The 14,450-nt window shown below is 42.0% G+C and overlaps 2 protein-coding genes across 4 annotated transcripts in view; one reads left to right on the top strand and one right to left on the bottom strand.

Annotated features, from left to right (window-relative positions):
* Positions 1 to 11,803, top strand: part of LOC135481232 (trifunctional enzyme subunit alpha, mitochondrial-like) — a 35,922-nt gene extending 24,119 nt beyond the window's left edge. The window contains exons 16-22 of one of the 3 annotated variants that reach the window (XM_064761060.1): positions 1,737 to 1,824; positions 2,543 to 2,664; positions 5,706 to 5,901; positions 6,395 to 6,506; positions 8,904 to 8,994; positions 9,247 to 9,301; positions 10,519 to 11,803. In XM_064761060.1, the coding sequence (XP_064617130.1) occupies positions 1,737 to 1,824; positions 2,543 to 2,664; positions 5,706 to 5,901; positions 6,395 to 6,506; positions 8,904 to 8,994; positions 9,247 to 9,301; positions 10,519 to 10,670 (816 nt within the window). In that variant the 3' untranslated portion in view covers positions 10,671 to 11,803. The remainder of the gene's footprint in view (positions 1 to 1,736; positions 1,825 to 2,542; positions 2,665 to 5,705; positions 5,902 to 6,394; positions 6,507 to 8,903; positions 8,995 to 9,246; positions 9,302 to 10,518) is intronic. The other 2 variants (XM_064761061.1, XM_064761062.1) reach the window with 2 other exon arrangements.
* A 21-nt stretch (positions 11,804 to 11,824) lies between these two features.
* LOC135481266 (uncharacterized) lies at positions 11,825 to 12,268 on the bottom strand. The gene has a single exon (XM_064761114.1). It carries the CDS (start codon positions 12,266 to 12,268, stop codon positions 11,825 to 11,827), a length of 444 nt encoding a protein of 147 aa, XP_064617184.1.
* Positions 12,269 to 14,450: the final 2,182 nt, after the last annotated feature.

Genomic DNA, 14,450 nt, shown 5'->3' with positions numbered 1-14,450 from the left:
TCTGTGGTGATACTGTAAGTGTTGTGCAACTGTTTGAATCTAATTTGAATTGATAGTAATTCACCCATGGACATCATGTGTTAGGTCGTTGGCATGCACTGCTTCTCACCTGTGGACATTGTGTTTAAGGTCGTTGGCATGCACTACTTCTCACCTGTGGACATTGTGTTTAAGGTCGTTGGCATGCACTACTTCTCACCTGTGAACATTGTGTTTAAGGTCGTTGGCATGTACTACTTCTCACCTGTGGACATTGTGTTTAAGGTCATTGGCATGCACTACTTCTCACCTGTGGACATTGTGTTTTAAGTCGTTGGCATGCACTACTTCTCACCTGTGGACATTGTGTTTTAGGTCGTTGGCATGCACTACTTCTCACCTGTGGACATTGTGTTTAAGGTCGTTGGCATGCACTACTTCTCACCTGTGGACATTGTGTTTAAGGTCGTTGGCATGCACTACTTCTCACCTGTGAACATTGTGTTTAAGGTCGTTGGCATGTACTACTTCTCACCTGTGGACATTGTGTTTTAGGTCGTTGGCATGCACTACTTCTCACCTGTGGACATTGTGTTTTAGGTCGTTGGCATGCACTACTTCTCACCTGGGGACATTGTGTTCAAGGTCGTTGGCATGCACTACTTCTCACCTGTGGACATTGTGTTTTAGGTCGTTGGCATGCACTACTTCTCACCTGTGGACATTGTTTTTAAGGCCGTTGGCATGCACTACTTCTCACCTGGGGACATTGTGTTTAAGGTCGTTGGCATGCACTACTTCTCACCTGTGGACATTGTGTTTAAGGTCGTTGGCATGTACTACTTCTCACCTGGGGACATTGTGTTTTAGGTCGTTGGCATGCACTACTTCTCACCTGTGGACATTGTGTTTTAGGTCGTTGGCATGCACTACTTCTCACCTGGGGACATTGTGTTCAAGGTCATTGGCATGCACTACTTCTCACCTGTGACATTGTGTTTTAGGTCGTTGGCATGCACTACTTCTCACCTGTGGACATTGTGTTTTAGGTCGTTGGCATGCACTACTTCTCACCTGTGGACATTGTGTTTTAAGTCGTTGGCATGCACTACTTCTCATCTGGGGACATTGTGTTTTAGGTTGTTGGCATGCACTACTTCTCACCTGTGGACATTGTGTTTTAGGTCGTTGGCATGCACTACTTCTCACCTGTGGACATTGTGTTTAAGGTCGTTGGCATGCACTACTTCTCACCTGTGACATTGTGTTTTAAGCACTACTTCTCACCTGTGACATTGTGTTTTAGGTCGTTGGCATGCACTACTTCTCACCTGTGGACATTGTGTTTAAGGCCGTTGGCATGCACTACTTCTCACCTGTGGACATTGTGTTTAAGGTCGTTGGCATGTACTACTTCTCACCTGTGGACATTGTGTTTAAGGTTGTTGGCATGCACTACTTCTCACCTGTGGACATTGTGTTTAAGGTCGTTGGCATGCACGACTTCTCACCTGTGGTCATTGTGTTTTAGGTCGTTGGCATGCACTACTTCTCACCTGTGGACATTGTGTTTTAGGTCGTTGGCATGCACTACTTCTCACCTGTGGACATTGTGTTTTAAGGCCGTTGGCATGCACTACTTCTCACCTGTGGACATTGTGTTTAAGGTTGTTGGCATGCACTACTTCTCACCTGTGGTCATTGTGTTTTAGGTTGTTGGCATGCACTACTTCTCACCTGTGGACATTGTTTTTTAGGTCGTTGGCATGCACTACTTCTCACCTGTGGACAAGATGCAGCTGCTTGAAATCATCACTACAGACAAGACATCGAAAGACACAGCAGGTAAAACTGTAAATTTGTATCAGTGAATATCTTTCTACCTAGGCATAGTACCTCGCTGGCTAGGCAGTATACATAAGATCAAGTTATCAGAGCTTTCTCTCTAGAGTTTGTAAATCTTTGGCTCGGCTCTGTGTCCACCCTCCCTCAGTAGAGTTTGCAAACCCATTACTTACAGTGTAGCTTTATGTCCACCCTCTCTCTGTAGAGTTTGCAAACCCTTGACTCAGCTTTATGTTCACTGTCTCTCTGCAGAGTTTGCAAACCTGTGACTCAGCTCTTTGTCGACCCGTCTGTGTGTAGAGTTTGCAAACGCATTACTCAGCTCCATATCCACCTTTCTCTGTGAAGAGTTTGCAAACCCATGACTCAGCTCTATATCCAGACGTTTATTGTATTTGTTCCAAGTTGTATTTGTAAAATGAGGTGGTTGTGTACCTTCTGGTGGTGAAACACAACTGGTGGTGAAATGCAACCGATCGTTATGAAGTGGTATGATTTGTAGATGTATCAGGCATTTGTGGACATTTACTGAGGATGAGACCAGGCTTGTAAGGCTATTATTGCGAAAGCTTTTTAGATGAATATTGCGATGTGAATATGTAATGTAGAATTTTGTATGTACGGCATTACTGAAGCACTTTTCTTCTGTTTACACATCTATTCTCAATTGTTCATGATTTTATTGAGCCTTCCCCTTGCCTGTTGTTGTACTTGTCAGCTTCGGCGGTGGCTGTGGGGCTGAAGCAAGGAAAGGTTGTGATCACAGTGGGGGATGGACCAGGTTTTTACACCACCAGGATATTGGCCCCCATGATGTCGGAAGCTGTCAGGCTGCTTCAGGTAATTCAAGGGAGATAACCCATTACTACAGGATCTGAGAGCGACTCGGGCTTTCTCATTCTCCACAGTCCCTCAGTAAGGTTGCAGATTATTTTTGATCATATGACTTGGTCAGCCTAGCCTCAAATTGACAACGCAATGCTTGTTACAAAATAATTCTGATAATATTGTAGTAAATATTAAAAGTATTTTACAGGTTTATTAGCGAAGTTTGTGATCCCGAAAGGTTTAATTATATAACTACTCACGAATGAATGAGATTTAATTATATAACTACTCACAAATGCATTAGTATTCAACCTGTAATACCAGAAAACTTTGTATGTCTGACATTCAGACGGGAAACGCCCTAAGTGTTCTGGATGAGGACCCGAGAACTTGTATCCCACAGTGATATCCCACTTACATGATGTGGCATTGCCATTGTATAGCACATTGGTTTCACATGTACTTCCCATCTTCTGACATTGCCATTGTTTGGTGCATTGGTATCACATGTACTTCCCATCTTCTGACATTGCAGTTGTATAGCACATTGGTATCCCATGTACTTCCCATCCTCAGACATTGCCATTGTATGGCACATTGGTACCACATGTACTTCCCATCCTCAGACATTGCAGTTGTATAGCACATTGGTATCACATGTACTTCCCATCTTCTGACGTTGCAGTTGTATAGCACATTGGTATCCCATGTACTTCCCATCCTCAGACATTGCCATTGTATGGCACATTGGTATCACATGTACTTCCCATCCTCAGAAACCGGCCCAGATAGCACAGTTGGTAGAGCGTCCGCTTCGGGACCGATAGATCCAGGATCAATCCTTGATCGAGTCACACCTAAGACTTTAAAAGAGGAAGTTGTAACTTCCTCACTTGGCATTCAGCATGAAGGGGATAGTGCAACGACTGGTTGACTCGTATCAGTATAATGGCTCGGGCGGAGCGGCTTGCTTGCCTTCGGTAAGTCGTCTCAGTGAGGCAGCACTAAATAAAAGAGCGGTGGAAATCCGTCCTGCAACAAGGAGGCACATTACACGTACATGCACCCTAATGATTCCTTCGTCGTCATATGACTGAAAAATTGTTGAGAACGACGTTAAACCCCAAGCACTCACTCACTCACTCCCATCCTCAGACATTGCAGTTGTATGGCACATTGGTATCCCATGTACTTCCCATCTCTTGACATTGCAGTTGTGTGGCACATTGGTACCATATGTACTTCCCATCCTCAGACATTGCAGTTGTATGGCACATTGGTATCCCATGTACATCTCATCCTCAGACATTGCAGTTGTATGGCACATTGGTATCACATGTACTTCTCATCCTCAGACATTGCAGTTGTATGGCACATTGGTACCACATGTACTTCCCATCTTCAGACATTGCCATTGTTTGGCACATTGGTATCACATGTACTTCCCATCTTCAGACATTGCCATTGTATGGCACATTGGTACCACATGTACTTCCCATTTTCAGACATTGCCATTGTATGGCGCATTGGTACCACATGTACTTCCCATCTTCTGACATTGCCATTGTATGGCACCTTGGTACCACATGTACTTCCCATCTTCAGACATTCCCATTGTATGGCACATTGGTATCACATGTACTTCCCATCCTCAGACATTTCAGTTGTATGGCACATTGGTATCCCATGTACTTCCCATCCTCAGACATTGCAGTTGTATGGCACATTGGTATCACATGTACTTCCCATCTTCTGACATTGCAGTTGTATGGCACATTGGTATCACATGTACTTTTCATCCTCAGACATTGCCATTGTATGGCACATTGGTACCACATGTACTTCCCATCTTCAGACATTGCCATTGTATGGCACATTGGTACCACATGTACTTCCCATCTTCTGACATTGCAGTTGTATGGCACATTGGTACCACATGTACTTCCCATCTTCAGACATTGTCATTGTTTGGCACATTGGTATCACATGTACTTCCCATCTTCTGACATTGCCATTGTATGGCAAATTGGTATCACATGTACTTCCCATCCTCAGACATTGCCATTGTTTGGCACATTGGTATCACATGTACTTCTCATCTTCTGACATTGCAGTTGTATGGCACCTTGGTATCACATGTACTTCTCATCCTCAGACATTGCCATTGTATGGCACATTGGTACCACATGTACTTCCCATCTTCAGACATTGCCTTTGTTTGTCACATTGGTATCACATGTACTTCCCATCTTCAGACATTGCCATTGTAAAGCACATTGGTATCACATGTACTTCCCATCCTCAGACATTGCCATTGTATGGCACATTGGTATCACATGTACTTACCATCTTCAGACATTGCCATTGTATGGCACATCAGTACCACATGTAATTCCCATCTTCAGACATTGCCATTGTATGGGACATTGGTACCACATGTACTTCCCATCTTCAGACATTGCCATTGTTTGGCACATTGGTATCACATGTACTTCCCATCTTCAAACGTAAAGCACATTGTTATCACATCTACTTCAGCATCTTCAGATCTGAGCACAGTCTGCTAATGCTAGAGACTTAAATACAGTATGTAGGAAGAACTTCAGTGGCTGGGGAATAAGAAAGAGATAAGCACAGTTCTGAGGATGCTCTGCTAATGCTGTTCATACAGCAATGCGAGGCTTATGTGCCGTAGCGCATGAAGTGTAAAACAAACTGTGAAGTGCTGTTTGCTTGGTTATGTGATGGTAGTGGAAAGAAGATTAAACCTAACTATTCATTCACTGTTGAAAAACCAGTCTTAGTAACATTGTGCAGGTGGATGTAGAACATGATTTACAACAATCCCTCCCTGTGTTAGCTGTGCATAGGAACCCAGCGGGGATTGTTTGGGCTACAAGCCCCGCTGTTTTCAGGTACCTGCCACAGAGTTGTGCTTTACCCCCACCAAACATCTTTAGCTAAAGTTATACCAAGATCAAAATTTTAGAATTAAACACTTATCTTAGAATTGTTTCTATCACTCAAACTGCGTTCCTGTTGTTGTTGTTCAGGAGGGCGTCAGCCCTAAAGACCTGGACAAACTGACCAAGAAGTTTGGGTTCCCAGTAGGGGCGGCGACCCTGGCGGATGAGGTCGGTGTGGATGTGGCTGCTCACGTGGCTGAGGACCTGGGGAAAGTGTTCGGGGCTAGGTTTGGAGGCTCAGACGCTGGGGTACTGAAGGAGATGGTACAGCATGGATTTCTGGGTATGAACGCAATTCTTCATCTCCCTTCAATAAGTACAGTCGTACATATTCACACATGGAGTTTCATTTAGACTTGTTTCATGTTTAAATCAGATCTGGGAACTATGCACATGTACATGCCAACTCAGTTGTTAGTTGACACAAGGCCAGTTCTCGTACAAGTCAAGTATTCTTCAGCACAGCATAAGACAAACAGCAAGTGAACAGATTGAGTTTGAACCACTAGTTTCCAAACTTGTGTAAATTGGCCTTTAGGAAATTTTCCCTCATTAATTTGCCCTGTTGGCTCTTTATACGCTAAACAGGCCAAGTGATCTCAGAACTCTGTTCAGAAGTGGCTGTCACCATGTGTTTGTTCTTTAAGAAAGCCCATTATCCATCTGACTTGTTTTCTCCAAACCCACCATTAAATGCCACACCCTTATAGTGACATTGCAGAGAACTGTTACATGCTTTGGAATGTGAAGCTATCTCCCTTCATTGTGCATTACAGGTCGCAAAGCTGGCAAGGGTCTGTATATCTATGACAAGAATGTGAAAGAGAGGATTGAAAACTCTGAGGCTTTGGCCATTCTGGAGCGACACAAGATAGAACCCAAGACACAGTAAGATATGCTGGGAGTCAGCATTGGCCTGATTCATTCTTTCCTTTTGTAGCGGTAGAGGTGGGAAGTGTCAAAGTTTGTGATACATTTGAATGAACATGAAATACATTAGGCATTGACAATGACCCAGGAGTCTCTCACCAATGTGATCGCTGTGAGTTCAAGGCCAGCTTATGCTGGCTTCCTCTCCAGTCTTAAGGGACATGGTCTCTCATGTTATGCACCAATCAATTATTGAGAACTCAGTTATACACCAGTCAATTATTGAGAACTCAGTTATACACCAGTCAATTATTGAGCACTCAGCTATACACCAGTCAATTATTGAGCACTCAGTTATACACCAGTCAATTATTGAGAACTCAGTTATACACCAGTCAATTATTGAGCACTCAGCTATACATCAATCAATTATTGAGCGGTCAGTTATACACCAGTCAATTATTGAGCACCCGGTTATGCACCAATCAATTATTGAGCACCCAGTTGTACACCAGTCAATTATTGAGCGGTCAGTTATACACCAGTCAATTATTGAGCACCCGGTTATGCACCAATCAATTATTGATCACTCAGTTATGCACCAATCAATTAAACGCATATACATGTATAACAAATGCTCAGCCTTATACTTCTGCTGTGCATAACATGTTAATGTTAATGATAGCTCTCAGCCAGGATTCATGTATGATTTGGTTATAACTGCCACAACTTAACAATTATCCATTCTAATTCTTGATATAAACACTTATTTAATGGAATACAGCCTGTATCTTTTCTCTTACACAAAAAGTATCTGCTAAAGAAAAAAAGAACAACGAAGATTCGAACTCCTTCTCGAAATGCAACCTGGTATCTATAGTGACTTTGTTAGTTCACTGTTCTATGAAGGATGCCTGATAATTATGGCCGAAGTACGGATTTTGAACTTGCCAAAATATGATAAAACTGATCTCATTGTAAAGTCTACATATTTTTACATATGAAGGCAAAGCTTAACCAGAATGAAACTTTGACACCACGTAGAAATTCACACATGAAAGTTTCAGTAGAGACATTCTCCTGGTCAATGTTGATCCTCATATTGTTCATTAAAGACACAGTGTCTCATTTGAATGAAAAGTTGGGGTTTTTGATCGAGAGTGCATTTTTGGCGGCTTATTACTAAGCAACCATCCCTTTTATGGCCATATAACTGTTATTGGTGATTCGACCAAGTTTTATACTTCTGAGTTGAAAATTTAGAAAAGTGTGCTGTGAGTTTGAAATTTGCACTTTCTTACCGTACCTCTCTGGGGCTAATTCTTCACCCTATCTTACCAGGTTCTTTGTGTGCACTTTGTTACAAGGACTGATAATCAAACCAGGGTTCTGTCTACACAGTAGTTCAGGCCAAGTCTGTGTGCACTTTGTCACAAGGACTGATAATCAAACCAGGATCCTGCCTACAGTGGTTCGGGCCAAGTCTGTGTGCACTTTGTCACAAGGACTGAGAATCAAACCAGGGTCCTACTTACAGTAGCTCGGCCAGATTTGTGTGCACTTTGTCACAAGGACTGATAATCAAACCAGGGTCCTGCCTGCAGTTGTTTGGGCCAAATCTGTGTGCACTTTGTGACAAGGATTGAGAATCAAACCAGGGTCCTTTCTACACATTTGTTCAGGCCAAGTCTGTGTGCACTTTGTCACAAAGACTGATAATCAAACCAGGGTCCTGCCTACAGTAGTTTAGGCCAAATCTGTGTGCACTTCATCACAAGGACTGAGAATCAAACCAGGGTTCTGTCTACACAGTAGTTCGGGCCAAGTCTTTGTGCACTTTGTCACAAGGACTGATAATCAAACCAGGGTCCTGCCTACAGTTGTTTGGGCCAAAATCTGTGTGCACTTCATCACAAGGACTGAGAATCAAACCAGGGTTCTGTCTACACAGTAGTTCGGGCCAAGTCTTTGTGCACTTTGTCACAAGGACTGATAATCAAACCAGGGTCCTGCCTACAGTTGTTTGGGCCAAATCTGTGTGCACTTCATTACAAGGACTGAGACTCAAACCAGGGTTCTGTCTACACAGTAGTTCAGGCAAAGTCTGTGTGCACTTTGTCACAAGGATTGAGGATCAAACCAGGATCCTGCCTACAGTAGTTTGGGCCAAATCTGTGTGCACTTTGTCACAAGGACTGAGAAACCAGGGTCCCGCCTACAGTAGCTCGGCCAAATTGGTATGCTCTCCAGTCTTTGTTATGAGGATTTGTGGGCTGACTGCTAACTTAGTACTACAGCAAAACTGTGGTGGTTCGACCTGGGACCAGAGTCTCCATGGGGTAAGGTTGCCCATTAGGACTGAGGTATATTGGTAATCCGTCCCGTCTGCTAAATGGTTGACGTTGTCATTTTTAGGCATACAGAAGAAGAGCTTCAGTTACGTCTGGCCAGTAGATTTGTCAACGAAGCTGTCCTCTGCCTGCAAGAAGGCATTCTACATTCTCCCGTAAGTCATACTTACATGACAGTATGTCATTTATATAATTTTAAGTTTACATAAATTCTCACAATAATTAAACTGGATCAGAATGATGTTCTCAAGCGGTTCCACATGTTATAAGATTTTAAAAACAAAATTGAATTCAGTTGATTTTGTCTTGTGTCTTGAATGTTTTACGTTCTCTTCTTTCCTAATCCATAATCAGGGATTTGGATTTACGAGATGACCCAAACTGACCTTTGTCTGTTTTTTCCTCAGCTGGATGGAGACATTGGAGCTGTCTTTGGTCTTGGTTTTCCACCATTCCTTGGAGGTAACAGTTCTGATTTATTGTTTCCACTACGTGTCTCATGGAACTGGTTTATTAAGAACAAGAAGGAATTCAGGGATTAACAAACACAGCTGGGTTCATCTTGCCAACAGTGCGTCAAGGATGAGGTGTTTGCCTGCATGCATACAATTGACATATCGTGTTATTGTTGATCATTAACAGAGTGACCTGTCCTGGTTTCACAAAGTCTTGTGAACTTTTCTAAAATTCATTTTAGTTCAGGCATGTGAATGTGTATTGACTAGTTTCAGAGATTTTTCTCAGAATTCAAGAAGTTGAAAACCATCCAATTTCGTAAAACAATGCCAAAAATTCATGAATTATGACAGTAAGGTATATTTCAGAATTTGAGGGTAAAATTTCTTGTGATTTCATAATGTAGCCTTTGATGCTGGTAATGCTGCCTTTGATGTTGGTAATGCAGCCTTTGATGTTGGTAATGCAGTCCTTGATGGCGGTAATGCAGCCCTTGATGGCGGTAATGCAGCCTTTGATGCTGGTAATGCAGCTGTTGATGCCGGTAATGCAGCCCCTGATGCCGGTAATGCAGCCCTTGATGCCGGTAATGCAGCCCCTGATGCCGGTTATGCAGCCCTTGATGCCGGTAATGCAGCCCTTGATGCCGGTAATGCAGCCTTGATGCCTGTAATGCAGCCCTTGATGTTGGTAATGCAGCCTTTAATGTAGGTAATGCAGCCCTTGATGCTGGTAATGCAGACTTTGATGCTGGTAATGCAGCCCTTGATGTTGATAATGCAGCCCTTGATGTTGATAATGCAGCCCTTGATGTTGGTAATGCAGCCCTTGATGCCGGTAATGCTGCCTTTGATGTTTGTAATGCAGCCCTTGATGCCGGTAATGGTGCCTTTGATGCTGGTTATGCAGCCCTTGATTTCGGTAATGCAGCCCTTGATGTTGGCAGTGCAGCCCTTGATGTTGGTAATGCAGCCCGTGATGTTGGTAATGCAGCCCTTGATGCCTGTAATGCAGCCTTTGACATTAGTAGTGCAGCCTTTGACATTAGTAGTGCAGCAGCCTTTGACATTAGTAGTGCAGCCATTGCACTACCTGATGCTTGTAATTCAGCTTTGGGATGGTTGTAATCATACCTATCAAATCACACCAATCACACCTGCTACATGTGTCGGAAAAAAGGTTCATCTGAGTGTTAAATATTTGTTTTTTTCGCCTATTTTCAGGTCCCTTCCGGTATCTTGACTTGCATGGAGCTGACAGCCTGGTGAACCACATGAAGAAATTCCAGGAGCTGTACGGTGACCAGTTCAAGCCATGTCAACTGTTACAGGACCACGCTAACGATTCCAGTAAACGCTTTCATAAGGCAGCTTGAGCAGATGCTCCCCTAGGATGTTCACAACACAGACAATAGAGACGTCTTTAGCCCTGCTTCAACATGTCAAATCAAGACGGCAATCTCACATTTTAACCCACAATAATATTGATTTCAGGTATTGCTGTATAAAAGCTGAATTTGTACAGATGTATATAGTTCATACTTGTCAGGTACTTGTCAAAAAAAAGACCTTCACAATCAAATTTTGGGTTTATTTATGTAAGTGTTTATCATCAGAACAATTGAACATGGCAGGAATCGTGTGCCAGTCTTTCGTACTGAAGCAAGTCTGTATCTTATACCTGTTCATAGGCTTGTTTACCCAAGCTATTTATGCAAATGTATATTTTCTTTATTGTCCAGCGTTCTCTCTTTCACAGGCAAATTCAATGTTGACTATCATTTGCAACCCTTTAATAGCTAAACAAACATCTTGCATGCCTAGTCTAACTAGTTTAGTCTGACGGGGAGAACTCAGCGTTGTCGTCCTTCTCTGGATTATCTCCCTTGTGTCATGTTACATGCCTGTTATGTTTGAGTAGCCTGTTTGTTGTTACTTGTTAAAAAGGTCAGGGGACATCTTGAAGTGCTCAAATTGATATTCATTTTACAAGCCTGTCAGCATTAGCCTCAGTGTGGGAAAGAAACACTTTGTGGACCTAATTGAAGAAAAAAAAATCATGAGATATTCTTCAGCATGAAGTCTCTGATAATAATTCTGTTAAACATCTTGTCAAATATTTCCAATATTTAGTGTCAATAGGCTGAAATATTACTTATAAAATCACTGTTTGCTGCATCCGATAAGATAGGCTCAAGTGTATCTGGGATCATGCAGTGTGTGAGTGGGTTTGAAACTGCTGGTGTGGTACACAGAGTGTAGAAATGTTTGTCTGATAATTGCATTAAATTTTGGAAAATGAACAATGCTAGTTACTTTTTATATTGTATTAATAAATTAAAAAGCATTGTTAAACAAATGAACAGTTGTCACATATTTATATGTCTAATATATCCGTAACTATATTGCATTGTACTCGTGCTGTAAAATTTTGACGTCAGACAAAAGACTGATCTGGAGAAGTCACCAAATGATCTGGGGAGGTCACTAGACGATCTGGAGAGGTTAAAAGGCGATCTGGGGAGATCATTTAGCGATTTGGAGATGTCACCAGACAATCTGGAAAGGTTACTAGGCCTTCTGGGGAGGTCACTAGATGATCTGAAGAGGTCAACCGACGATCTATAGAGATCACGTAGCGATTTGGGGAGGTCCTGAAACGATCTGGAGAACCCACCATTCGATCTATAGAGATCACCAAGCGATCTGGGGAGGCCACCATTCGATCCATAGAGATCACCAAATGATGTGGGGAGGTCTTGAAACGATCTGGAGAGGCCACCATTCGATCCATAGAGATCACCAAGCGATCTGGGGAGGTCATGAAACGATCTGGAGAGGCCACCATTCGATCCATAGAGATCACCAAATGGTGTGGGGAGGTCATGAAATGATTTGGAGAGGCCACCATTCGATCCATAGAGATCACCAAATGATGTGGAGAGGTCATGAAACGATCTGGAGAGGCCACCATTCGATCTATAGAGATCACGATCTGAAGAAGTTACTGGGCGATCTGAATCAGCCTCACAGTTCATACATAAAAATAGAGAGAGAAATGAACATGTGCCTATATCGTCTATTTCTTTCAACCAATCGCCTATATTCAGCTATCTGTAAGAACTGTTATACTCGCTACCAAAATTTTCCTATAGCCAGTGAGACGTAACACAAGCTCTACACATGGATATGTCGGAAGTCCACATTTTTGCACAAAAAGTTGAAGCATATTTTTCTAATTCATAATGTTCAACTGCATAAGTTCGGTTACGACGACATGAAATCATGCATTGCCACGGGTGATTTCATAATTATTTTAAAAAAAAAACATGGCATGTTGGATATTGGGTGGCGTTAAATATCTTATGACGAAGGACGAGACGAGTTACCTAAACTTTTCGACTGAACCCTGTTTCTGACACTGCCATAGCTGGCATTATTTACACGTTTAGTTCAAAATAACCTTCATAATAGAATTTTATTTTATCTCGTGTAGTATGTCACGGCAGTATGGTTTTAGAGTTGGTTGTTAAGAAATTTTGTTGCAAAAAACAATGTTGTCTTCGCGATGACGGTAGTGCAGGATGTGTTACTGCCAGGAGTTTGTTCCAACCTCATGTTGGTGTACCTATTGTAAAACTAAATAATACCCACACCCGTTGTAAAGCATGTCACATGGTTTTGAATAATTATGACGTCACCTGAAGTAATGGCTTCTTGGTGTAGAAACCAGGCTTATGGGGCTTAACATTATCAATTAGAACAGGTATTTTCACTGCATTTCCCTGCAAAAATATAGACGTGCAACATAGCACATAGAGCTTGTGTTACCTGTAACTAACGAAAGGCAATGTTGGTAGCGAATATGACTGATTTTACAGACAGCTGAATATAGGCATCTGGCAAAAAAACAAAAAAACAAAGGACTATAATAAAGGATCGTAGACAGTCCACTTAAGTTCAAAATTTCACTTAAGAGTTCGAATCCGTAGATAATTAGTGAGTTTTTTGGAGAGGAATTGTCTTAATTTTGGGGATTGAGAGGCGTATGGGATGAATTTTAGTAGGCTTTCAACTTTCACAGATAACGGTTGTCGTATCATCCCGTGCGGGCACGAAACTTAGCAGAAATGAAAAACGGTCTGAACTCTACCCATTATTCAAATAATAGTGTTCCATAATGTTTCCAGTATGTTTCTGGTTCAATTAATTATTCAAGAACATTTTGTTCGACGTGTCATTTTGTTTTTTTTTTTTTATCTTTTCCTTTTAGATAAATAATAAGCATTGGATGGCGGAGGCTAGGCCTATTTCTTTTTCAATAATTATTGGCTGTCGACTCTTGAGTAGGGTTTTTTTTCAATTATTGCATGAACTTTATCTTTATTGAACGTGAAGATCGTCGTTAAACATTGCAGTGTCCGTATTGAATGTGTTTTATTTATAATGATTAGCATAACTGCCAGTATTTAATATCTGGAGGTCTGTATGCCTACGCTCACGTGGGATGTTCTCAGTGTGTACCTATGGTCTCTGGCTCTTTGATTGGACGCCCGGGATTTCTGGTCATGTGCCCGGATTGTGTCTGCTGACACAGCTGTCAGCGGGTCGATGGACAGCGGCTTAACGGCCGGGGACGGGGTATTGGCAGGAATAAGATTTGATCCTCCGGATATTTGAAATTTATACGACTTCGGGAGGTATATTGTTCCAAGTAATAAGAGAAACTCTTGTCCATGTTTCAGTTCAGAGCGCATGACCGTTATCGTTAAGCCACGCTCGCGCACGAGACGCCATGGCAACAGGTGAGATCATGACCAGAAAATCTCATATCTGTATTTATACTCTGACAGCTGCTCAAGATGACAAAAATACACACAGTAATGAACTTGTTAACATTCGTTTAGTTTCGCAGGACTTGTCTTGTTCTAGCATACGACGAACATACAAATTGCACATGCAAGATATGGGCGTTGTTTTCTTTTTCTTTTTTTTTTGGTATTTTTTTGTACAGATCAAATTATGCAATATGTACAAAAAAACCTACCACACCCAGATTTTCTAAAGCAAGAAAAAGAAATTTAAAAAAAGGATGAGTAAGGACATAGCACAGTTAGTCTTTGGCAGAAGATATGCTCACAGAAGATGTGTTCTGT

Source organism: Liolophura sinensis, unplaced genomic scaffold (genome assembly GCF_032854445.1).
Source record: "Liolophura sinensis isolate JHLJ2023 unplaced genomic scaffold, CUHK_Ljap_v2 scaffold_14, whole genome shotgun sequence".
Taxonomy (NCBI): Eukaryota; Metazoa; Mollusca; class Polyplacophora; order Chitonida; family Chitonidae; genus Liolophura; species Liolophura sinensis.
This window is presented reverse-complemented; position numbering and strand designations above follow the sequence as displayed.